The sequence below is a fragment of the Rhinichthys klamathensis genome, unplaced genomic scaffold, assembly GCF_029890125.1.
Source record: "Rhinichthys klamathensis goyatoka isolate OS25496 unplaced genomic scaffold, OSU_Roscu_1.1 h1tg000359l_1, whole genome shotgun sequence".
In the NCBI taxonomy this organism is placed as follows: domain Eukaryota; kingdom Metazoa; phylum Chordata; class Actinopteri; order Cypriniformes; family Leuciscidae; genus Rhinichthys; species Rhinichthys klamathensis.
In genome coordinates, this window is record NW_026606868.1 from 293,957 (window position 1) to 319,090 (window position 25,134).

The 25,134-nt window shown below is 41.1% G+C and overlaps 1 protein-coding gene across 1 annotated transcript; it reads right to left on the minus strand.

Moving 5' to 3' along the window:
* Positions 1 to 1,445: 1,445 nt before the first annotated feature.
* smad10b (SMAD family member 10b) lies at positions 1,446 to 24,663 on the minus strand. Its single transcript, XM_056233063.1, has 12 exons — positions 24,641 to 24,663; positions 23,251 to 23,497; positions 10,323 to 10,497; positions 10,119 to 10,142; positions 9,666 to 9,857; positions 5,109 to 5,318; positions 4,820 to 4,924; positions 4,575 to 4,628; positions 4,290 to 4,473; positions 4,026 to 4,194; positions 3,622 to 3,760; positions 1,446 to 1,773 (listed from the first exon to the last, which is right to left on the minus strand). Exons 2-12 carry the CDS (start codon positions 23,485 to 23,487, stop codon positions 1,562 to 1,564), a joined length of 1,701 nt encoding a protein of 566 aa, XP_056089038.1. The 5' UTR covers positions 23,488 to 23,497; positions 24,641 to 24,663; the 3' UTR covers positions 1,446 to 1,561.
* Between the last annotated feature and the right edge of the window lie 471 nt (positions 24,664 to 25,134).

Below are 25,134 nucleotides of genomic sequence, written 5' to 3' on the forward strand. Positions count from 1 at the left end.
CCTCATTGGTTCTTGAGGAAGTTCAAACATGCCGTGTAACACACAAGTATGAACCTCATTGGTTTTCGCACGTCAAGTAAGCAGGCTTGAGCTTCCGTTTACCATATCTGATATGTGCATTGATTAATGTTTATGTGAATAAAAGCCTAAATTCAATTTGTTCATTATATAAAGCGATCGAGTCTCTTCAGAAAATTTGGACTAAATTCATATGGATTAGTTACATTCTCTTTATAAACTTTTCGAAACGTCAAAGTGGTAGTTGCGTAGCTGTCAATGAAGGGACAGAAATCTCTCAGATTTCGATAAAATATCTTCATTTGTGTTTCGAAGATGAACGAAAGTCTTACGGGTTCAGAAAGACATAAGGGAGCGAAAATGATGACAGAATTTTACATTTTAGGTGAACTATCCCTTTAAAGGTGCAATGTGAAATAATTTTGAGTATCTATTAACAGAAATGCAATATGACATCTATAACTATGTTTTCAGAGGTGTATAAAGAACTTACTTAATAAACCGTAATGTTTTTATTACCTTAGAATGAGACATTTTATATCTACATAACCGCGGGCACCCCCTTCTATGAAGGTCGACATATTGTGACGTCATGTTTCTACAGTAGCCGAACGCGAACAAACAGCGCTACAGAGCGCGTTTCGTCACTGCCTTGAAAGAGAAGCCGCAGAAATCTAGAAGCTAGCCATAGACACCGTGAGTAGTGACTTTTCCCTTGTCAGTGGTGTAAAATATGTAGTTGGACTGTTTCATGTAACTTAGTTCTTCTCCCTCGCTGTGTTATGGCTTTGCTATGTGGGGATAAATGTGCTGGTTACGTTCGTGAGACAGCTGATTAGTACTCTTGTCATTGACCGTAAAACAGTATGTTACAGGAATCACCAACCCGTCAATCGCGGTCGACAAGTCGATCTTGGAAGCATTTTAAGTCGATCGCGAAGAGTTTTCAAAATCAGAGAAAAAAGCCTATTGTGTGTAGTAAATGGTGTCTAGGGGATGCGGAGGCGCGCGCGCTGTTACAATCATGTCATGTCTCCAGACCACAATATGTTTGTCCCGTTTTAGCCACCGTAGCTTCTTCGGAAGGGAGGGGTGAGCAGTGGGCTGAGCCCTTAGTGCAAACTCGCAACCAAACCGCTAGATGTCGCTAAAAATCACACACTGCACCTTTAAGTATATTAACCGTGTCATCGTATGTTCAGCTATATGGATCTTTCTCTCCCTCTTTACCTCATCTACAGTACTTTCACTTCTTTTAGTGTGAACTCATCATTGGGGCATTTGGTCTGTGTTACCATGACAACCGAGTCAACAGAACCCAAGAGTGGACTAAACACTGGTCAGTTCAGAGGCACTATGCTGGCCAAGGCTGTGGAAAAACTGTGTGTGTGTGTGTGTGTGTGTGTGTGTGAAGGCATGTCGGCCGGCTTATGCGTGTATGTGGTACTATGAGTCACTGTTTGCTTGTGCAGGTGTGTGTGCCTCTCTGTCAGTCATCTTTCCTGTTTTTGTGACAGGACTTGTATATTTTGCAGTCTGTGGGTCAGTTGGCAGGTCCGGGGTCAGCGAGGGGCATGGTGTGCAGGACCTCGTCCAGCAGCTGCAGGGCACGGTGTAGATGAACTTCCACCCAGCATGGTGTCTGTTTGATGGTCTGTCGAGGGTAGTCAGGTCCCCAACCCTTTACAAAACTCAGACGAAGGATACACAAACGACGCAGGTCATCAACACCTATTCCAGCTGCCGCTGACAGACCTACGAAAATGTATAAGGGAGAGTGTGTATTACAGAAAGTAAGCAAATTTTTTGAATGGCATAATTTCAAAATTAGGGCAGGACATGTGTCGTGATTTGATTCTGATTTACTAGCTCATGGTTCGATTCTGATTCATTTGGGAATATTACAGTTAGTGCCCATTTTGCTGACATCTACAGGAAATTCTCTCTCAGCTATAAAGCTTGGTAGATTACAAAAATAATAATTTTAAGAATTAACAACCGGGTCCAAACTAAGCATTTCTATTGCTCTTTATTTAATAGAGGATAATAGGATAATAGAGTCTTTTTTAAAGATTCATTAATAGGACTATCTCAAAAGAGTCATTTGTTCTTGAACTGGACTACGCTCGTGAATCAGACTACATTGGTTGCACTGTTTGTTTTTGATTTACTAAAAAGAATGGGTTCATTAGAGTTATTTACTTGTGAATCAGACTACACTGGTCACTTGGTCACGCTGTATGTTTTCGATTCACTAAAAACAACCAGTTCATAGGAGTCATTTGTTTGCGAATTGGGCTAAACTTGTCATGCTGTAAGTTATTGCATGCAGCTTGTGATGACAACTCAATAGAAAGCTGTATTTTCATGGCATTATTTTGCTGTACACATGCTTTTTCGTCACATGACGTTCAAATCAGTCCGCAAACTTAAAGGGGTCATATAATGGTACATGCACTTTTACAAGTTGATTGTACTGAAATCTGTGTTGGCAGTGCCTGTACACAACCATCATAAAATGATAAAAATCCATCCAGTGTTTTTGTTTTAATCTCCCTATATGTTTTCCCCTGCCTCAATTTGAGTCGTTCGAGCCTGTGACGTCACACGCTCGGAAGCCCCTCCCACGATTGTTTATTGACAGCAGCGCTTCAACACAGACCCGCCCTCGCTCGTGAGCGAGCTGTCAATCATAGTCTGCGCGGAACGGCGCGGTCATTGTTGATATGTTGGAGCACTGTCTATGAGCAGAATGGCGTCTAAGCGATTGTGGTGTTCTGTTCTTGGGTGTAATAACGAACACAGCAGTCATTTTAATGTTCCTAAATCCGAACCGCTGAAGACGCAGTGGCTGAGTTTGTTTTCGGAGGGAATATTCCCCACGAGCAACGTCAATGCTCTCATGTTTGCGTGAATCATTTCTCAGCAGACTGCTTTATAAGGAGGGTCAGTATAAAGCTGGTTTTGCTAAGAAGCTGCTCATGAAAAAAGGATCGGTACCAGCTATTCGTGTTCCTGCTGAACCTCTAGAACAACTGAAGTGAGTGTAACGTTTTATTAAACTTTATATTAATATTTATATTAATCTTTGCAAATCGCTAGCTGCACGCTTCACAATGAATGCGTCTAAGGTTTACACTTAGGGTACATTACGGCATGTTTTCTATGTATGATGTTCTCAATATAATTCATAATCCCACGTTTATACTGAACAACGCGTTATGGTTATTGTGTTATTGTGTTACAAACGGTGTACGCACAGAACAGAGGGGCGGGGTGAGCAAAGCTCATTATCATTTAAAGTCATATGCACTGAAACGGCGTGCTGAAAACAGAGCTGTTTTTGACCAAGTAAATTAAGTGTTTTCTTACAATACTAATGAGAATTTGTAATTAAAGTATATTACAAACTTTTAATTTAGACCCTAAAGAATCATACTAGCTTGTACAAAAATGGCATTATATGACCCCTTTAAAATATTACTTCTTTTGCTATGGGGCTGTAGATTCAACACACTACTGATGAAAAGCGGTTCAGGCATTTGGGGTTTTAAAAATCGTTACCGAGATTGTTCAGAACTGGAAAATCGATATTTGACTCACTGATGGCAGGAGCAATTCCTCCAACACTGCCAGGCCCAGGGATGTTTCCAGCTACCGCTGCAGCCTGCGCAGCTGCAGCTGCCTGTGCAGTCGCCGCTTGCTGCTGCATCTGCCTGTGACACTGACGAAGATCAAACACCTGGAGGAACAAAATGGAATTAGTTCACCAGCACTTGGGACAATTGATCCAAATATTTCAGTCCTTGTTCACACATTTATGCTTAATTTGACTGATTTATGCTTGTTTCATGGAAAAAAACAGATTTACAATGCCAAAAACATCTATAGTATTCGTCTATAGTACTCTTGACATAAGGCTGTACCCTTTTCTGGTTTTGATGTCTGATTGGATTTAATTGCAAAGAATAAAGCATTGCAAAGGTGTGATGTCATTAAAGGTGAACCTTAATGAGGGCTCCTGGGTAGATCTTGTGAACAGCATCCCCTGGTGCTCTCCCTGCCTCCCTGTCCAGGTAGTAACTTTGCACGAAGACAGCATGGTCACTAAGGCAACGCATCCACACATCCCCCTCCCCACGGCACTCCAGCTGAATACCTTTACCAATGTGAAGCCTGTTGGGTGGATGTCAGGTGTTCATAAGTTTGCATCTTTGTCGATTGCATATATGAATGAATTTGTATATCTATTATGTTGAATGATCGCTGACCGTGCCCTCTCACTGGTATCAGTTCGGTGAACATTGCTAAGCTGACCCAGACAAAAGCGGTCCCCACCCGAAGGGTCCACATATCCATCCACCGTCACCACAGGACAGTTTGCTAGAACCTTAAACATCTCCCCGACCTGCACATCCATCTCGAAATAAGAGATTGAGCACCAGAACTCTGGGCCTGTAGTGTACACACAATGACAAACAGTCTCATTACAGTGTTCATGTAGATTTAAGTAAGTGTGTGTGTGTGTGTGTGGGGGTGGGGTTGGCATGTTGTACCTGGATGATTAGAGACCGGTTGAGGGTATGAGGCTGGTGTGTGATGTTGAGACCCTGATAACAGTATAAATTTTTTTTAGGAAACACAATTAAGAATACAATGATACAATGATGATAAGATGATAGAGAGAAGTATACAGTATATATATATATATAATTTATTGTATATGAGATTGTTAAATTATTTTACAGTTATCATTATTTATATTTTACAGAAACTGTTGACATGATCAGTATTTACATACAGAAGTGGCTCGTATGAGGGGGAGGGGCTTGCTGATGACTCCGCCCATTTTGCTGTGGTCCAGTAGGAGTATAAGAGGCTGTGCTGGTCCCTGTCCAGGTTGTTGCTGAGACATAATAAACAGATTTAACACGACTTGATACTGATTTCATATATGAGTATTTCACTGATAATATCACACAAATTAACTGCCTTACAAACATATACAGTACAACTTCTAAAGTCTCAATGATAAAATTCAACACAGTCAATGGCGAACAAGACTGTACATGATTTCTGCATGCACTTACTGTGGTAAGAGCCCTGTGTGTGTTTGGAGGTGCTGTATTCACTCTGACTGATAGAGGGCTGCTGGGACGAGGGCTGGCTGTGTGTGGGTATGTGACTGTGTGTTGGGGTGGAAGGTGGAGAGCTGGAGGTTAATGCCCGTCCCGCTGGGGAGGTGATCTGCAACAGTCCCTCAGGTCGTTCTACCTGCATGGACAACCTGGAAGCACTCGCTTTAAAAAGAGTTAGACAGAGAGAATGAGAATTGTGTTAAAGGGTTAGTTCACCCAAAAATGAAAATTCTGTCAGTAATTAAGATTTCACATAGTGAAACTGCGCAAAGCTTCTAGGTTGTACGTCACACGCATCACACACATGACCAGCGTCGGCCTATTGTGAGCCTATGTGTGACGTGCAACACAGAAGCTTTGCGCAGTTTCACTACGTGAAATCTCAAGGCCCACAGGGAAGGAAATGTATAGTTGAATAAAGTCGTTATTTTTTTTTTTTTTTTTGCGCACAAAAAGTATACTCGTCGCTTAATAAACTTAAGATTGAGCCACTGTAGTCACTCGGACTATTTTAACGATATCTTTCATAACTTTTGGGCCGGCCAGTTTCGATCCCTTAAAGGCACACTGTGGAATTTTTGGCCACTAGGGTGCGCTCGACCTGTAATTTTCACGCCTAGTGCCCCTAGAGGCCACAAGCGCCGCAGCATTGTCGCAAAAGTCAACAGTCAACCGGTCAACCTCCCGTGTCTTTATGTGTGTGCAGACGGCATTTGATTTGTATGTTGGAGAAAGTTAATCGATTCACTACTGACCAAAATAATAATATAAATATAAGATTAATAATATAAATCCTATAAAGAAAACAAATTGAATAAAAGTAGCATACGCAGAAAACAATGTCTGATCAGGTAAGTCGCATTGACAAGGGTTGCCCAATCCTGCTCCTGCCGATCGTCTGTCCTGCACAGTTCATCTCCAACCCTAATCAAACACACCTGAAGCAAACAATTAGCAGCTAACGTCTTCAGGATCTCTTTGCAATGGGTTGGAGATGAAATCGAGTAGTCGGGAAATCGTGTAACAAAACTGATATAACTCACTACATATTTCCGTTATTTGTAGTCTTCAGTTTGTTTTTCCTTTTACACAAATACAAACATATATGAGCTGAAAGGAAAAAAAAAATTTACATTTGTATACGGCAGTATGTTGTGACTTATATCAGTTTTGTTACACGAATTCGCAGTAAATATTACAGTATATATACACTTATGCCGATGTTTATTTTAAACTCTCCCTTTTTCTTTTTTTGGTCTCCTCTGACAAAATCTTTGCTTTCTTCGCTTTCTTCCGAGTAGCTGTTGATTCAGCCATGACGACAACATACAGACGCCTGCAATCTAACGCGAGTTGAGCTCTTTGAGCTCTCACGTTAGATTTTGAGGAAGTTGGGGTGGTGGGGGAAGTGACGTATGCCGTAAAGCGGTCGAATTTTGTAGTTCTTTTTGTGCTCGGGTTCCTACCCGAAACCCGAAGTTACATAGTGCTAGTAAAAGCGATACAGACACCTTCAGGCTTCGGCAGACGTGTCATTCAACCTATTGTAAGTCGATGTACCATCTCAATGGGTTTTGGTAATATATTATAAAGGTTGAAAAGTTCCACAGTGTGCCTTTAAGAAGCCTATGGAGGAGTGATCCAGCTCTCAGATTTAATCACAAATATCTTAATTTGTGTTCGCGAAGATGAACGAAAGTCTTACGGGGTTGGAACAACATGAGGGTGAGTAATTACTGACAGAATTTTCATTTTTGGGTGAACTAACCCTTTAATACAACAAAGAGGCCATGATTCCACAGGTAGTCACAGCTAGTAAGGTGCAACCACCAATGTGACAGCTAAAGCATGAACTGTCACACAAAACAAGAAAATTCATTTTACTATCGATTTTCAACTGTTCCAAAACCACATTTTATGTATTTTTAAATTATATACACTAGCAGTCAAAAGTTTGGAATTTTTTTTTAAAATGTTTTGGAAAGAAGTCTCTTATGCCAGTGTATAAAATATTATTCATATTATACGGTAACACTTTACAATAAGGTTTCATTAGTTGACATAAACTACGAATGTCTACAGCATTTATTGATCTCAGTTAACTCTCTGGGGTCGGCGGTCTCGCCGGCGATACCAGCTCACTTTTTTCCTTATCAGTGCAAAAGAGACTCAAATTACTCTGTTAATTTTGATCTTACATATAAGTGTTGTACATCATTCGATCCTGTTAAGTTTGTATTTTTTTTGTGGAACCTCACAATAAAAACAAAGTGTTGTGCTTTTCGCCTAATAAAGAAAAATAAACATGATGCGCGTTCTGCGTTCTCTCTGTCAGTGAAGTCCATTCTGAAACGCGTCCGAAAAATCATCTGTAACTCTGCAAATACTCAGTCAAACAGGTATACAGGCACACAGGCATGAAGCCTGAATTATCTTCTTTTAAATGAAGTAATTTATATTAAAAAAAAATTTTCTCATTTTATGTAATCTGTACGAAAAGAGAGAGATGATAGTCGTTCTCGTCTCAGCTCATTAAAGTTAATTTGACCACGCCCACGGAGCGCGCGCTCTATTCAAACACAAATGCTCTGAGGCGATCCACGCCCACACCAGCTGGATAACCACCGAAAGAGACACATATTACGATGCTGTGAGGAATAATAGTACTATCTTAATAATAATCCTGGAAAAAATTACCTCAGAAGTAGGCTACAGGTAGTTTCATTTGGAGGAGCAACGGATCCAGCCGAGGAAATAGGTAGGCTACATTCTTTATTTTCAAGTGCTTTGTTCTAATCGCGATATGGAATAGTGTCGGTAAACAAAAAGACTGTTTGGATCGCGTTTTTGTGTGTGAATGAATGAACAGCTTTTACCTAAGTATATTCCAATACTGAGATGAGTAAAAATCGACTGAAATATGTTGAAATAAAATATTTTTGTATAAGCAACGTATTAAACTGCAAATTAACATTTATATGTCCTAATCATAAAAACGATATGTTACATATGAAAGACAAGATGTCGTTTTTACTGTAAAATACTGCCACATCAAATAAGCTTGTTGCTAAGATGTTATTATAGTGTTTGTTCGATTGTAAGCTATATTCAAACTAATTAATCCGCAACTGTGAAATATGTATGATAAAATGTATACTTTAGTATATAATACAAAGAAAGATTACATTTGAAATATAGTTAAAATTTTTATTGTTGTTGTAATTGTAACCTTTTTATTAAAATAGCAAAAATATATGTAGGCTACATATAAATAAATCTTAGGTACATCTTAAAAGCTCAATATAAGCCTCCTCTTTAAATTATTTGTATTGTGTTTTATTAGTGACACATTTGGGATACATTCCCAAACTTTCTGTAAAAACAGTATGATAATTAACTGCACAATTACTAGAAATTTTTACATTTGATATTATACAATTTGCAAGCACAATTTGAAAAATAAATAAATAATTGGAACTGTGAACCAATTTTGTATTATATAGGCATATATATATATATATATATATTGTCATTGCATTCTTGTGGATCAGTGACACACCTGAATGAAAGGCTCATTAGTATGCAGCCCCATTATGCGCTCATTATGCGGGCCCATTGTCTTCTCAGGTGTGAATCACAGCAGGTCACACCCCTGCGCATATTGCCTTTCCAAACAAAAAGTGTCATTTTTAAATTTAAACCAATCTATTGTTTTATGTGAATGATAAGACAGGATGATTTTCAGATCATTTTGAAGAAAAAACTCTAGGCCACAACATCCATTAGTCAAAAGTCTTGTGGACACATATTTAGTATGTGTTTTGTGGCCTTATTTCAGAAACTTTAAGTTTTAGTTTTTTCAATAACCACGCATAAACAATATTCTCTCAAAAATACAAAAATGTACATACATGTTGATAACACATTATGGTAGCCCTGTGTGTGCTAAATAGAGTGTAATTACACCTTTGCCAGTAATATGTTTATAAGCAACTGAAAAAAGCACAAATGTCAGAGTATGTCGAAACATCTCAAGGACCCCAAAAACACCTTGGACCCCAGAGGGTTAATGTTCAAAATTTACTAGTAAATATTTAAAAACAAAACTTATTTGTTAACATTAGTTAATGCACTATGAACTAACATGAACAGACAATGAACAGCTGTAGTTTTATTAACTAATGTTAACAAAGATTAATAAATACTGTAATAAAATGTATTGCTCATTGTTGGTTCATGTTAATTAATACATTAATTAATGTTAATAAAAACCTTATTGAAAGTGTTACCTAATATATTTATAGAGTCAAGTTAAAAATAGTCTTGTTTGGTCTTATGGAAATACCTTCTAAAACCAATCAGGGTCAGGTGAACCTAAAATCACCCTCACATCCCTATTATAATCAATCTATCAATAAAAATAATAAATAAAATAAATTAAAATTAAGCTAAATAAATAAACTTCATAAATAAATTTAAAAAAAGTAAAATAAACTTTGCTATACTTACAGGGTGGAGAGAGGGGCAGGCTGGGGTAGAGAGTGACAGAGGAAGTGGTTCGCTGGGGCGGCTCTGGGGACATCAGTCTCAGTTGCTGTGGGCTGTAGTGATCTGGAGGATGATGGTCTTGATGTAAGGTCATACTCGACGGACCCTCCATCTGGATGCAGTCATGTATGTGCTCTTCTTTTATCAGCCTGCCTGAGGGATGAGAACGAGTGTCAAAACATCTCCTTTCTATACTCCTGTTCATTTGTCTATCTCACTGCAAGGCGAGTCCTTGCATGTCTTGATCTGACACATTTTATGGCAGTCTCTGTCTGATTAAAGGCTGGCTGCCAGCAGCATAGCGATCAGGGCCGTCAGCGATTAGCCCAAATGATTGTTTGAGACATTCTTTCACATGTGGAGAAGAAATACAAGCGCTAATAGCCACCACTATTCTGTCAGAGCTCCGCTCACCTGTGTTTGGCAAACTGAATCCCACTGCAAGAAAGAAAAAAGAAAGAAAAAGTGACATAGAACACTGCGTTATATAACAAAATCACTTAAAATATCAACACTGGATCACGTTCAAGTATACTGCATGTTCCTTAACGAAATATTTCCCTGCTAAAAACTTTGTGTTCGTTTCATTGCAGTTTGTGTTTTTAGAAACATACGCACCGATCCCAGGGGACACCACTCGCTCATAGTGGTAAGGGTTCACACACACGTTATCGTACTTCAGATCGAATGCATACTGACAGAACTTGACATGCTTGAGTTCATTCTTGTGAAGGTCCGGCCATCGCCACAGACGAGCGTATATGACATGAGGGAAACCCTTCCGCCCAGCCACCTGAGGAGCAATGACAACACTTGATGTCAACAGTACAGTATTATAACAGGGTTTAATTCACACTCTCACAGCTATGACTTTTTTTTTTACTTTTAGTGTGATATTAATAATACATTTTGAAGAATTATGTATTTTACTCAAATCATTTTTACAGAGATTTATTGCCTAATATTAAAGGTTAAAAGTTACATAGAATTGAGTTACGAAGTACGAACATTTAGCAAAGAGAAGGATTCTGTTCTACCTTTTTGTTGATCATTTTGTTTTTCTTATATCTATTTAGTATTATTTATTATGCGCTAACTGAAAAATTCTCTGGACTGCATGTATCCTCAGTATCATATTCATTCTCCACCCTGTCCCGAGTCTTAACACCGTTCAAAAGAACTATTCAGTTCTCAGAGAAAAATGAATTTGATGATTTTGGCTCACGAGAAAGACATAACTAATGGCTTAGACATAGATGAGTTTGTTACATTTTTTGCCAAATGAAATAGAAGACTGTAGCTGTAATGTGATGTAAAACACGACTGGAAAATTTGACAATCATGGTCTCTCATCTTTGTTTAACAGACCTTAATTATGAGACTTTACGTGAATATTAGGGCTCAAAAATAATGAATTGCTTTTAATCTCATGATTTATTCTCAGAATGGCAGGTTTTTAATTTAGTCAAATTTGCTTCATATTCACTACCGTTCAAAAGTTTGGGGATGGTAAGATATATTTTTTTATGTTTTTGAAAGAAGTATCTTAAGTTTGCCAAGGCTGCATTTATTTGATCAAAAATACAGTAAAATTGAGAATAAGTGATATTGAGAAATTGTATTACAATTAAATAATAAATGTTTTTTATTTTAATATATTTTACCATGTAATATATTTCTGGTATTGAAAAGCTTAATTTTCACCATCATTACTCCAGTCTTCAGCGTCACATGATTCTTCAGAAATCAGTCTAATATGCTGATTTGTTGCTCAAGAAACATTTCTTCATATCAATGTTGAAAACAGTTGTTTCCTAATATTTTTGTGAAAACTGGTTAAAAAAAATTCACAATTTTTTTTAATCAATAGAAAGTTCTGAAATGTAAAAAAAATAAGTCTTTACTGTCACTTTTGATCAATTTAATGCATAATCACTATGTATTTTTTTACTGTATTAAAATCTTAATGACCCCTAACTTTCAAATTGCAGTGTATATTTGTATAAAATTTTTTTTCAAAATGTAGTGTATTTGGTTTTAAAGAAAACTAAATGTTTTAGTGCTTTATTCATTTTAAATTATAATAATACTATACATATATTTATATAATATTACACCAAAGTTTGGGGATGGTAAGATATTTTTTTTAATGTTTTTGAAAGGAGTATCTTAAAGGTGCAGTGTGTAGATTTCAGCGGCATCTAGCGGTTCGGTTGCGAGTTGCACTAATGGCTCAGCCCACTGCTCACCCCTCCCTTTCGAAGAAGCTACGGTTGCTAAAACGGGACAAACATATCGTCGTCTGAGACAGCAGAGAATAGCCAAAGTAAGCCAAGTTTCTGTACCACAGTCCATTATAAACCACATCATGGATAAAGTTTACAAAGCCATAGTCAGGTGAGGATCAAGGGTCTTAATATATAATATAATAATAGTAATCAGCTGATTGTCTCACGAACGTAACCAGCACATTTCTCCGCACATAGCAAACCCATAATACAGCGAGGGAGAAGAACCACATGAAACTTTTCTAACAGGGTAGCAAAAGTTTAGCTGGCTAATATGAGCTGTTACTGTGGCTGAGCTGGTAAAAGCGTAAAGCATTGTTTATACTCGATGTGTCCGCATGATATGAGCCCAAAGGTGCGCGCGGCAAAAATTACGTGATTGTAACAGCGTGCGCGCCTCCGCATCCCCTAGACACCATTTACTACACACAAATTAACAAATAATAATGAATAAAAATATTGTTTTTTTTCTCTGGTTTTAAAAACTCTTCGCGATCGACTTAAAATGCTTCTAAGATCGACTTGTCGACCGCGATCGACGGGTTGGTGACTCCTGTAACGTTACTGTTTTACGGTCAATAGTACTAATCAGCTGATTGTCAAAGCCATAACACAGCGAGGGAGAAGAACTAAGTTACATGAAACAATCCAACTACAAATTTGACACCACTGACAAGGGAAAAGTCACTGCTCACGGTGTCTATGGCTAGCTTCTAGGTTTCTGCGGCTTCTCTTTCAAGGTAGTGACGAAACGCGCTCTGTAGAGCTGTTTTGTTCGCTGTCGGCTACTGTAGAAACATGACGTCACAATATGTCGACCTTTATAGAAGGGGGTGCCCGCGGTTATGTAGATATAAATGTCTCATTCTAAGGTAATAAAAACATAACGGTTCATTGAGTAATGTCTTTATACACCACTGAACACATAGTTATGGATCTTATATTGCATTTCTGTCAATAGATCCTCAGAAATATTACACATTGCACCTTTAAGTTTGCCAAGGCTGCATATTTATATAATATTACCCCCGAGGAGGACTGGTTCTTGACTGAAGTCCAACCCTACATGTTTTCTTGTTCGAGATGCCGTCTCACTTTGATATAAAGTACGTCACAATAGGGAAGAAAAACTATCGCAACTTACATTTCATGAAAATTGTAAAGATTTTAAGAAATGTTGTTACTGTTTCACAGCACATCCAATCATTACACTAAATATCAACTGGACATGAGTAACGGTCAAACTCTTTTGGATGGATAGTGTTTTGATGATTGGAAAGGACTGTATAATTTGACTGGTATTTAAAGGGTTGTGGCCACCAGGGGGCATCGATTAGAATGCAGACAAGATGTTCCGTTTAGGTGTTTTATTAAAATAAAAGTTTAATGTGTGTGGTTCTGAAAAACAGAGATACAGGCATAAATCAGTAAATGTAGACTCTCTATATAAATGTCAAAAAGTTATTACATGCATAGCAGGTATATAATAAACAAAAAACGATCAAGATATTAAATTATAGTTTTGTTATGTAAGACTTAAATGCAGTGTTATAATAAATGCTTATCACTAAGCAAATACAAACTTAGAAATGCCATAATACACTATATCCCTGGTCAAAGATTAATTTGCTGCACATTAACTGCAACAATATACAACAGGCTAAATTCAGCTGAATATAATAATTATGAACTGCAGAGTTATTCCTTCAAATAAACAATGTTACACATTGAGCAAGAACAACAGACGTTATTTTCAATAGAGACACGTAAGGCTTGTAGAGCAACAGCGTTCTCAACAATTAAACACACAGACGGAGAAGCCCCGCCATTATACAAAAACAAGCACTAACGTACCACGACATTATTATGAGGTAAAACTAACAACAAACATCAGTATACTTACTGGTAGTTGCACGCACACAATTCTAGGAACTTATAATAAGTACAGCAACACTATTATATTTTCTATATCAATCAATATAGACTACACAGTCTTTCAACATCAGCGCTCTTTCAAACTTTCCCGAAACTGAATGAAACTGAAAGCTGTCTTCTTCCGCGGACCGCAGAGCGCAGTGCCGCTCCTGATTGGCTGATTCCCAAGCAGCCAGTTTTATCTACCTGAAGAAGTCATTCTTCGTCACAGCCGCCCCCAAATTTGTTATATTAAATTTGCCTCTTTAAGAAGGACCGACCGTATCAGTATCTGGTATGGCAGGCAGAGCTACAAGGCGAGCGACAGGCCTCGTGTAGAATTTGTCCTTGACCTTGACTACTGCAGTCCTGACTCTTCCATCAGTTCCTGGAATAACCTCAGTGACATGACCTAAAGGCCACTGCGCTCTTGGCAGCTGCGGGTCCACCACCATCACTATGGTTCCAGTTTGCAACTGTGCAGGGTCCTTATGCCACTTGGAGCGAGTCTGAAGAGTTGGGAGGTAGTGTCGGACAAAGTAGGACCAAAACTGGTCAGCCAGCACCTGAGTATGTCTCCAGCGGCGACGACTCAGGAGCTCAGACTCAGCATAGACCGCCTGTGGTAAAGAGGGGTCGAGCCGCCCCATGAGGAGCAAGTTGGGGGTCACTGGGTCAGCATCAGCCACGTCTGTTGACACGTAACCCAGTGGTTTGGAGTTTAAAATCCCCTCCACTTCAATAAGTACTGTCCGTAGGACCTCTTCAGGGACAGTCTGTGACTGGATGGTGGCATACAGTGCAGCTTTAACAGACCTCACTTCCCTTTCCCAGACTCCTCCAAAGTGTGGGGCGCTTGGGGGGTTAAACTGAAACTTAATCTGGTGTTTAGCCAGATGCGCCTGGAGTATGGGGTGTAGTGACCTGAAAGCCTCCTGGAGTTCTCTTTCACCTCCCTTAAAATTAGTGCCCTGGTCGGACCGGAGCTCTGCTGGCTTACCCCTTCGTGCAATGAAACGTCGGAGGGCCATCAGAAAGGAATCCGAGTCCATACTGGACAGAACATCCACGTGCACAGCGCGCGTCGTCAGGCATTTAAATAGTATTCCCCATCTCTTCTCGTGGCGACGGCCAACCTTCACTGTGAAAGGCCCGAAGCAGTCCATGCCCGTAGAGAAGAATGGGGGCTTCATCAGCCGTAGTCTGGACTGTGGGAGGTCTGCCATCTTGGGCACAACTGGAGAGGCTCTCCATCTCTGGCAATCCGGACAGGAGTGCTGGTGGCGCTTAACAGCTTCACGGCCATGCAAAATCCAGTATTTTCGCCGCAGCTCTGCAAAAAGGCGTTCTGATCCTGGATGGCGAAGGCTCTTGTCCATGTCCTGGATGATGAGCTGGGTCACTTTGTGCCGATGGTCCAGGACCACTGGATGAATAGAATCTGGCTCTAGCTGGTCGCTGCGGCGGAGCCTTCCTCCAACTCGGATAAGTCTCACAGTCTTATCATACTCTGGTGCTAGGGAGATCAGCCTACTGGTGGCAGCTACTGGCTTACCGGTGCTCAAGAGGCTGAGCTCCTCAGCGAAGCTTTCCTGCTGGGCTCGTCTCAATACTTCTCTCTCTGCTTCTTGGTAGTCATCAGCAGAAAGGCTGACGGGGTTCACTGATGAAACAGAGCTGGATTGTGCAACCGCCTCTATCAGCGCTCTGAACGAAGAAAACTGATCAGTATTTGGTAGCAGAGAAGTCTGTATGCTTGTAGTGAAACAGCAGGCAGGGAGTTTTCGCAGCTCATCAGAATTCTCTGTCACCTCTGTGGCTGGCTGTGTAGGCCAGACTTCAGGCGACTGTTGTAGGAAGGCAGGGCCCTGGCTCCATCTGTTCTTACCAGCCAGTTCCAGCAGTGTTTTTCCCCGCGTTATGTCATCAGCTGGGTTGTTGGCAGAATCCACATATCTCCAGGCCCGGATATCAGTCAGCTCCTGGATTTCAGCTACCCGTGTTCCCACGAATACCTTGTACCGACAGGAGTCGGACTGAAGCCATGTGAGTACTGTTGTGGAGTCTGTCCATAAGATAACATTGCGGATATTCACAGTCAGTTCTCTTTGGAGTAGTGCAGCTAGCTGTGCAGCTGTCAGGGCAGCACACAGTTCTAGTCTTGGTATTGATTGCTGCTTCTTCGGGGCTACTCTGGATCTAGCAGTCAGGAAAGACACTTCCACACGGCCGTGTGAGTTCTCCGTCCGCAAATAGGCCACTGAGCCATATGCCTTCTCTGACGCATCAGCAAAGATGTGTAGGTCTCTCTGGAGGTTTGAAGGGTTCATCTCAGGGCTCACATAGCAGCGAGGCAGTATAATCTGGGAGAGATGCTGCAATTCTTCCTCCCACGTCAGCCATGGCTGCAGCACATCCTCAGGCAGTGACGGGTCATCCCAGTCTCTCTGCTTGTCCCACAAGTGCTGCACCAGGACCTTGGCACGCGTAGTGAAGGGGACTATAAATCCCAGAGGGTCGAACAGGCGTGCCAGGACTCTGTAAATGTTTCGCATGGTGGGTGTGGGTTGGTCCAGCATGCGGTATTTATACCTTAAGGTGTCTGAATTACAGAGCCAGCGGAGTCCCAGTGCGAGCTCCTGTGGGTCAGTGCCTGACTCGTTGAGCCACAACTCACTACTCTCAGATCTTGCTTCTCTGGGCAGATGGCTGATGACCTCAGGGGTGTTACTGGCCCACTGGCGTAACTCAAATCCACCTGTAGCCAACAGTGAGGTCAGTTTGTCTACCAGGTGATGGGCTTCTTCCACAGATGGGAGGCTTTGCAGACAGTTGTCCACATAAAAGGATCGTTCTATCGACACTCGAACATCTTCACCTGGCTGACTGTGATCAAACACATGTTTCTGCAGTGCATAAGTTGCACAGCAGGGGCTACATGTGGTGCCAAATGGAAGGACTTGCCATGTGTAGATGCTGGGTGGTTCCTCTGTATTCAGGTCTCGCCACAGGAAGCGCAGCAAGGGCTTGTCCTCTGGGAGCAGCCTCACCTGGTGAAACATGCCTTTAATATCGCTGCTGACAGCAATTGCATGCTCTCTGAAGCGCAGCAGTACACCCAGTAGACTGGAACTTAAGGTGGGCCCAGGCAACAGCAGCTCATTGAGGTTGTTTCCCTTATACATGTAGGAACAGTTGAACACAATCCTGTTCTTTCCGTTATGGGTTACCATGTGATGTGGGATGAACCAGGACTCGGCTGCTTTGCTCAGCTCCTCTTCTGACGCTTTAACTGCATAGCCCGCCTTTTCCAGCTTTCTAATCTCTGCACAGTATGCAGCTGCTCTTTGCGGGTCTCGCAGCAGGCGCCTCTCTGTACTGCGGAGATTAGCTAACACAGCCTCCTTAGGTGCCTGAAGCTGTGGCATGTTCTTCATCCTGAGGAGGGGAGTAGCGTAGCGCTGAATTCCATCAACCTCTACTCTTGTGGTCTTCGCCTCCAGCAGGCGGACTGCCTCCTGATCCTGCCTGGAGCGTGTGACAAGTTTTTCACTCCTGTAGGGCAGAACATCCAGCTGCCACAATCTCTCGACACTCTGTAGAAGCTCGTTAGTGGGTGAGAGGGTGGAAACGTGCAGGCACTGTTGTGATGTTGCCTGCTGCTTGCTGTACCTGGTCGGCCCCTGAAGTGTCCAGCCCAACTTTGTCTTCACGGCGGCCGGTCCCCCGTGGGGTCCTAAACGCACAGGCTCCACTGGAGTGATCAAGTGGGTATAATCTGACCCAATTAACAGCAGGGGTTGCACTCTGTTAATCGTCTGGAGAGGGAGGCCTCTTAAATGTTTGTACTTCCTCTGAAGTGCCTTCATTGAATAAGTGTGCTCAGCCAGACCCAGTTGATCAGCAGTAAATGCTCTGTATATCTTGAAGGATTTCTTTGGATGGTCTACTGGGGAGATGGAGAACGACACTGCAGTTCCGTGCAGAACCCTGATGTCCTGTCGAACAGTTCTGAGGATCAGATTTTCCGGCTCACCAGTAAGCTTAAGGCTCTGCGCTGCTGCAGGGAGGAGAATGGTTCGCTCCGACCCATCGTCAAGGATGGCATATGTCTCCAAGGTGTGTTCACCGTTACGCAGCAGCACTTTGCTCACTTTCAATAGGACCTGGCTGCATCCAGCCCGCCTGTCCATGTACAGGACTTCATTAGTTGTACTGATGAGGCAGGATGTATCTTCAGCTGCAGGTTTTATATTCACGTCATGCAAAGCTTGCAGGTGTCTCCCCTTACACTTGTGACATGTAATTTTCAGGCGGCACTGTGCAGCCTGGTGTGTGCGACCACATCGCCAGCATCTTTTGTTGGTCTTGATCCACGCTGTTATCTGTTCCACTGTAAGCTGTGCAAAGTTTGCACACTTATCTAGGAAGTGTTGCGTGTTAGAGCAGTAAGGGCAGTATGCTGTCCTCTCTGGCTGCTTGGTGCTAGATAAGGCCTTCTCTACTGTCGGTGTGCTCTCATGTCGGTCTGTGGTGTGCATGATGTTGGTGCTCTTACCACTCTTTGCATCGCGGCGGCGCTCTGTCCTGGGTCCTGTTCTGTTCTTGTTTTCACCGATTAGAGGCTCATACACCGTCTCTTGCATCTTCAGCTCGTAGTCAAGCCAGTCAGAAAAGTGCAATAGGCTTGGGATTGTAACACGCATTGGGTACAGAAACCTCTTAAATTCAGCCCGTATATCATGAGGCAGTTTGGACAGCAGCCGTGTCACATGTGAACCACAGTGAAGCTCAGTCTTTCCATTGTCCCCAAGCTGGTCTAACATTGCGACGAGTGCTCTCACTTTCAGGGCGAATCGCTTAAACCCACTGAAGTCATCACGTGCAATATTAGGCGCCTCCATTAGATCAGCTATTTTTCTGAGAGCTAGCTGGTGAGGCTGTCCATAATGATCAATTAGGCTTGTCATAGTGTCAGTGTAGGGCTGCAGTGAGTTAGTGTATGAGTCCGCTATTAGAAGTGCCTCCTCATACTTTAAGTGGTCCACCAGGATCTGGTATTTAAAGCGCTCCGTAGCGTCCACAGGCAGTAGGTTTTCCAGAGCGACCTTAAGCCTGGCGAACTCTCTCGGATCTCCTTTAGTGAATGCAGGGATTGTAGGTTTAGGCCCGCGGTACACTGTCTCATGGTGGTGGAAGGGTACACAGTACTCTGGTGTCTGTACCCCGGGCACTGGAGGAGTGGGCTCAGGGTGACTGGGATACTCCTGCTGACGTGTCATCTTAATGTCTCTCAGTGCTGTTATGAGCTCTGCCATAAGATCCTGTGATGGTGGCTGATAAACGTTGTCTACTGCTGGGGGTGGTGGCGGTGGCCAGTCGTCATCATCCGGAGGCAGAGTGTGACCACCAGCTTGAACAGGTGGTGGAATTGGCGTGGTTTGGTACGCACCGCCATCCTGCTCTATGTTATGCTGCTGTTGGGGGGGGGCTGGTGTAGGGAAGGGAGAAAAGGCTGTCTGTCGCAGTGCTGGTAGGTCTGGAAGGGAAGTGCGGGCGTCAAGTCGCCTGTGCATGTCCGTTACCTGTTGCTGCAGCCTTTGATTATCTTCCCTCAGCTTATAAAGAGCTTCAAGGACCTCAGGTGCTGTTTCTGGGGCAGGCCTCGATCGATCAAAGGCAGGTGTACTCTGAAAGAGGGGTTCTGTATACTCAAACTGGCGTGGATAGGCAGCTTCCGCTCCCCGCATGACACTTCCGTCCTCATGCAGCAATGGTGGTGTGAGAGGCGTCATCCTGGCGTGTCTCTCTGGAAATCTCACCATGCTGTCGTAGGGCCGCTGTGGCTCTGAAACGTTAGCCGCTTGATGAAGCGAACGAGAGGACGGCTGCAATGCTTGAAGGGGGATGTCATAATCTTCCATCCATGCCGGCCGCCGGCTCTCTCGGCGGGGTCGGGCATCTACTGGGCGTGTATACTGATCCGAGAACATCTCTAAACAATCCCACGGTGACCACGCGAATCCGGCTCGAAGGACCAAATGTTTTGATGATTGGAAAGGACTGTATAATTTGACTGGTATTTAAAGGGTTGTGGCCACCAGGGGGCATCGATTAGAATGCAGACAAGATGTTCCGTTTAGGTGTTTTATTAAAATAAAAGTTTAATGTGTGTGGTTCTGAAAAACAGAGATACAGGCATAAATCAGTAAATGTAGACTCTCTATATAAATGTCAAAAAGTTATTACATGCATAGCAGGTATATAATAAACAAAAAACGATCAAGATATTAAATTATAGTTTTGTTATGTAAGACTTAAATGCAGTGTTATAATAAATGCTTATCACTAAGCAAATACAAACTTAGAAATGCCATAATACACTATATCCCTGGTCAAAGATTAATTTGCTGCACATTAACTGCAACAATATACAACAGGCTAAATTCAGCTGAATATAATAATTATGAACTGCAGAGTTATTCCTTCAAATAAACAATGTTACACATTGAGCAAGAACAACAGACGTTATTTTCAATAGAGACACGTAAGGCTTGTAGAGCAACAGCGTTCTCAACAATTAAACACACAGACGGAGAAGCCCCGCCATTATACAAAAACAAGCACTAACGTACCACGACATTATTATGAGGTAAAACTAACAACAAACATCAGTATACTTACTGGTAGTTGCACGCACACAATTCTAGGAACTTATAATAAGTACAGCAACACTATTATATTTTCTATATCAATCAATATAGACTACACAGTCTTTCAACATCAGCGCTCTTTCAAACTTTCCCGAAACTGAATGAAACTGAAAGCTGTCTTCTTCCGCGGACCGCAGAGCGCAGTGCCGCTCCTGATTGGCTGATTCCCAAGCAGCCAGTTTTATCTACCTGAAGAAGTCATTCTTCGTCACAGATAGACAGGTCTGAAGTCAGGGATGCTCTACAATGCAGAACTGACCTACAATCAGAATATAATGTAGTCACTGACAGCTCATGGTTCAATCAAGGTCATTCAAAAGTTTCAGGAGCATGACATCACACAGAAAGATGTTACAAATGGACAGAAGTCAGAGAAAGAGAAGGAACAGAAGATAAAAAGTACAGAGAAATATTTGACTCTGCTGTCAGACCATCTTCTCTAAATCATGTGTGAGTGGCAAGGCAACACACTGTGACCTCATTTGCTATTGGAATGACTTACCATTCTCCACCCAGGAGACTGACCTTCCTGAGCGAGTCAAAGCAGAGACAGTCGGCGCACAGACAGAGAGAGCTGGTTCACTGCCAAACCCATTACGTTTTACAAACTCACACACAGACAGAGCACCATATTAAACTCTCAGAACCCTCTCATTTTCATAAACATAACATTTCTCCACTAACAAACCCTAATAGCTGTGCGTGACATGAAACAGAGTTCAACACACATGCATACGGATATTACGGATGCACGCATACATTCAGAACTTGTTGTCCTACTTGAATGCATTGCACTCATGGTTCAAATACTGACACAGTCGTCTCTCTTCCACATACACAGACTACGAGACAGACAGGCTTAAGCTTGGCCATGCCCCTTTCCTGTGTTTCAGACAAAACAACCCTTCCTCGCCCTCCACCCGCCTCTCTCCCCGTCTACAGCTGGGGGAAGGGAAAACTTTCTGTCTCATTCTCCATGGGCCTCTCCTCTCTCTCTAAAATCATGAGCTGACTATTTTGGGAGAAAAGATTTCTTCCATGTTGACATCACTCATACCTCGATTCTCCTCCTCTGATGGTTATAAATGCCGCAGAGGTGAAAGTCTGCCAGACTTTTGGTCTTAAACATGAAAAGTGATCATGTTACAAAATGTCATACTGTATTAACAGCCATCATGATATGATGTGACAGTTTGTTTGTCAGTTAAAGTGTTTATGCATGCTTTTTGGATTAGCTGGCTCTTTAAGTGAATCTTTTTTATTTCACTATAACGTAGATGACACAAGTGCAGTCACTTCTGTTGTGAAAGTTTCATGGAACCTCTAGGAAAAATGTGGTGTGTGTCTTTTCCTGTATTTTGACATGTAATTAACGCTGACATGCGGGAGCTTTTTTTTAAATATTGTTTATGTTCAGATTTCATTTGAAGTGGAGAACTGGCAACATACCCTGTTTACACTGTGTCAGTCGCATGAGCAAAAATAATTAACACTGAAAAATAATTGGACTTTTCCATAATAACAGCCTATTTATGTGTAAGATGATACCAACAGCCTGGTATACAATATATTACCCTGTTGAAAAGACCAACATTGCTTAGCATGCTAGTATTTGTGTTATTTTAGTATAAATACACATATATATATTGAAAGATTATGTGTATTTCAGTTAAATTTAGTCAGATGCATTTACATTGTGACTGTGCCTCAGATGCAATCAACTGTGTCTGTAAAGGTGTGAACCAAATGGCCCATACAGACCTATGGCCCGTAGAAACTGATGGGTGTGAATGACAAAGAAACAACATTGCTCAGAGTAGATTTCAGTGTAGATCAATCTCCTGTGGGAGGTCCTAACAGTTTTCTATTGTATGTAGCCCTTTTGTCTTCATACACAAACTTTGGGTTAAGATTATTAAAGGACAACACGCTAACATCGCTGCTGAAGAACTGCTACACTATAAACCTTCAATAAATTCTTCCCACACAAACTCTGGTCAAATGTACTTATTTTATGTATTAGAGAAATCGACTGCTCGGCCAAATACAGCAAAATCTAACAATATATATATATATATATAGAGAGAGAGAGAGAGAGAGAGAGGGAGAGGGGGTCTTTGTTAATAATTAATACTTTGCATTGACTTTTATTGTTAGATTTTAAGGTTTCATTTTAATTTTAGTTTAAGTAATTCTGTTATACACTTTTGTCATTTTTATTAGTTTTTTTATATATCTATATAGATTCAATAATTTTTTTTCAGTTTTAGTCATTTTAGCACTTTAACTTCAGTTCAATTTCAGTTAGTTGTTAATGCAACATTTACAAGTTACGTATACATTTTTTTTTTTTTAAGTTTAAGTTGTTCATTTAATATTTACATTTTATTTTATTTTTATTTCAATTACCAAAAACTGGCTAGTATATGTTGTGTTTTGGATGCTGGTGCCTATTTTGGAATGCTTGTTTCCCCACCAGAATTCTTAAATAGAACTTGCTTCTTTGGTCAACCAGCTTCATCAGAAGTCACTGACCAGTTGTAGTTTCACCAGATCATGCATTTGTCTGATTTTCACACGTGTGATTAATTTGTGTTAAAAACCAATGATGTTGGATGTTAATGCTCTGACCTGCAAACGTCCGTCCAGCGTTCTTTGTATGGTGACACACTTGCTTGGATGGACTCCATTTGTGGTGATAGCAGTGATGAGGGAGTCAAGCTCATCTCTTTTCTCTTTGAGTTTCTTTACCAGGCTTTCAATGGCACGTTTGGCGAAGCTCTCATTCTCTCCTCCCTGGCGGTGGCACATCAGGCTGTGAACAATGCTTAAACACGCATCACTGCTGCTCGGGGCATTCACAGACATTCTGCTCCCACTATTTTAGAAGAGAAAAAGAAATGGTATATGCATGTGGCCTGGACACTGAAAAAATGTATGAATGTCATTGCATTGGATATTAAAACATAAAATCACATAGTACCTATTTTAAAGAAAGAAAGAAATACAGCACACGGACACTTTTCACTCAAAACATTTCACAAAAAGAGGTTTGTCAATCTTGACTTGAACTTAGTTCTGAGACAGGTTTGTTATCTAATGCAATGGTTCCCCTCTGGTGAGTTGCAACCCTGGTCTGTGGACAGCAGGGAAAAAACAATGCAAATACAAATAATACAATTATTTAAATGTTATGCTCATTGTATCTATTTAGTATAATTTTACATAGGTTGATAGTCAAAATACATATAGGTTTATGAACTTTCAAAATGAAACCTTTTATTTTTGACTTCTATGGCTATGTGTCCAGTCAACCTATACGGTATTTTGTCATATTGTACTATATATGTGTATAAAATGCTAAATATTGTTGGGCTTATGCAGTTCACTGTTATATTAATATTTGGTATTAAAGACATTTTTGTTACTTTTGTAACTATTTTCAAACTATGTTGGGTCACCTGCCCACTTGATGTCCAATACGATTCTGAAGCAAAGCCAGTGAGTGTAGAACAACTGATCTAAGGCAATACAATTCAAACATTTCAAGTGTGGTTAAAATGTCTAAATACTTTTGGGGCCACTGTATAGTTTTCACAGCAATAATGGAAAATCATACAAATACAAGAATGTAACCACAGGTCTCAGAACTGGGCATTTAGACTGACAGTGCTACACACAGGTGATGTGGAGACTCTGGGATTTAATTTCAAGTAGCCTAATAGGTAGAAGCACAAAAAAAAAACACTAACGTTTTAGTATGAAGATATATAGAAAATTCCAGTTCAAAATAACTATATTTATTTACTAAACAAATAAATGTATATCACATTCCATGATATATGTGTCTATCATTCTGAACTTCAGTAACGTTAAGGGAAACGCCGAAGAGTTACTTCCTGACTCAGACACTAGTTTGTTCGGTTTCACTCTTTCTGAGACAGTATAGTTACTCCCACCACAACTATGAATTACTAAATACATAAAACATAAACGGCAAGTTTATATAAAGACTACTTACATGTTATGTGTCACATGTGCTTATTCTTCTGTGTATGTCTGCGCCCGTCTGAATCTGACTCGCTCGCGGGCATATCCAGTGAGTGAGAGAGAGAGAGAGAGAGAGAGAGAGAGAGAGAGAGAGAGAGAGAGAGAGAGAGAGAGAGAGAGAGAGAGAGAGAGAGAGAGAGAGAGAGAGAGAGAGAGAGAGAGAGAGAGAGAGAGTATTAACTCCCCTGGCGACACAAACGTAGAGTTATTTGTCAAACAAATAAAGCACAATAAAACTAAAATCTGAATATGAAACAGACACCAAGGCCACAAAACAAAATGTGTGTGTGTGTGGTGTGTGTGTGTGTGTGTGTGAGTGGGGGGGGATTTTTTTTTTCGCGGATCGAATTAATTCTAAAGTTCCTATAGAACGGCAAGTGTAGATGCAATAAGTAACATAAAAAGATTAATCATGTTAAAAAAAAAAAAAAAAAATCTGCTTAAGATGGTTTGCTGGTCTTGATG

Coding starts and splice junctions, on each gene's coding strand:
- smad10b (XM_056233063.1), bottom strand. CDS start 23,487: ATGTCTGTGAATGCCCCGAGCAGCAGTGATGCGTGTTTAAGCATTGTT. Junction 9,858..10,118: donor ATTCAGTTTGCCAAACACAG/GTGAGCGGAGCT, acceptor CTCATCCCTCAG/GCAGGCTGATAAAAGAAGAG. Junction 3,761..4,025: donor ACCCAGGAGCCCTCATTAAG/GTTCACCTTTAA, acceptor TTGTTCCTCCAG/GTGTTTGATCTTCGTCAGTG.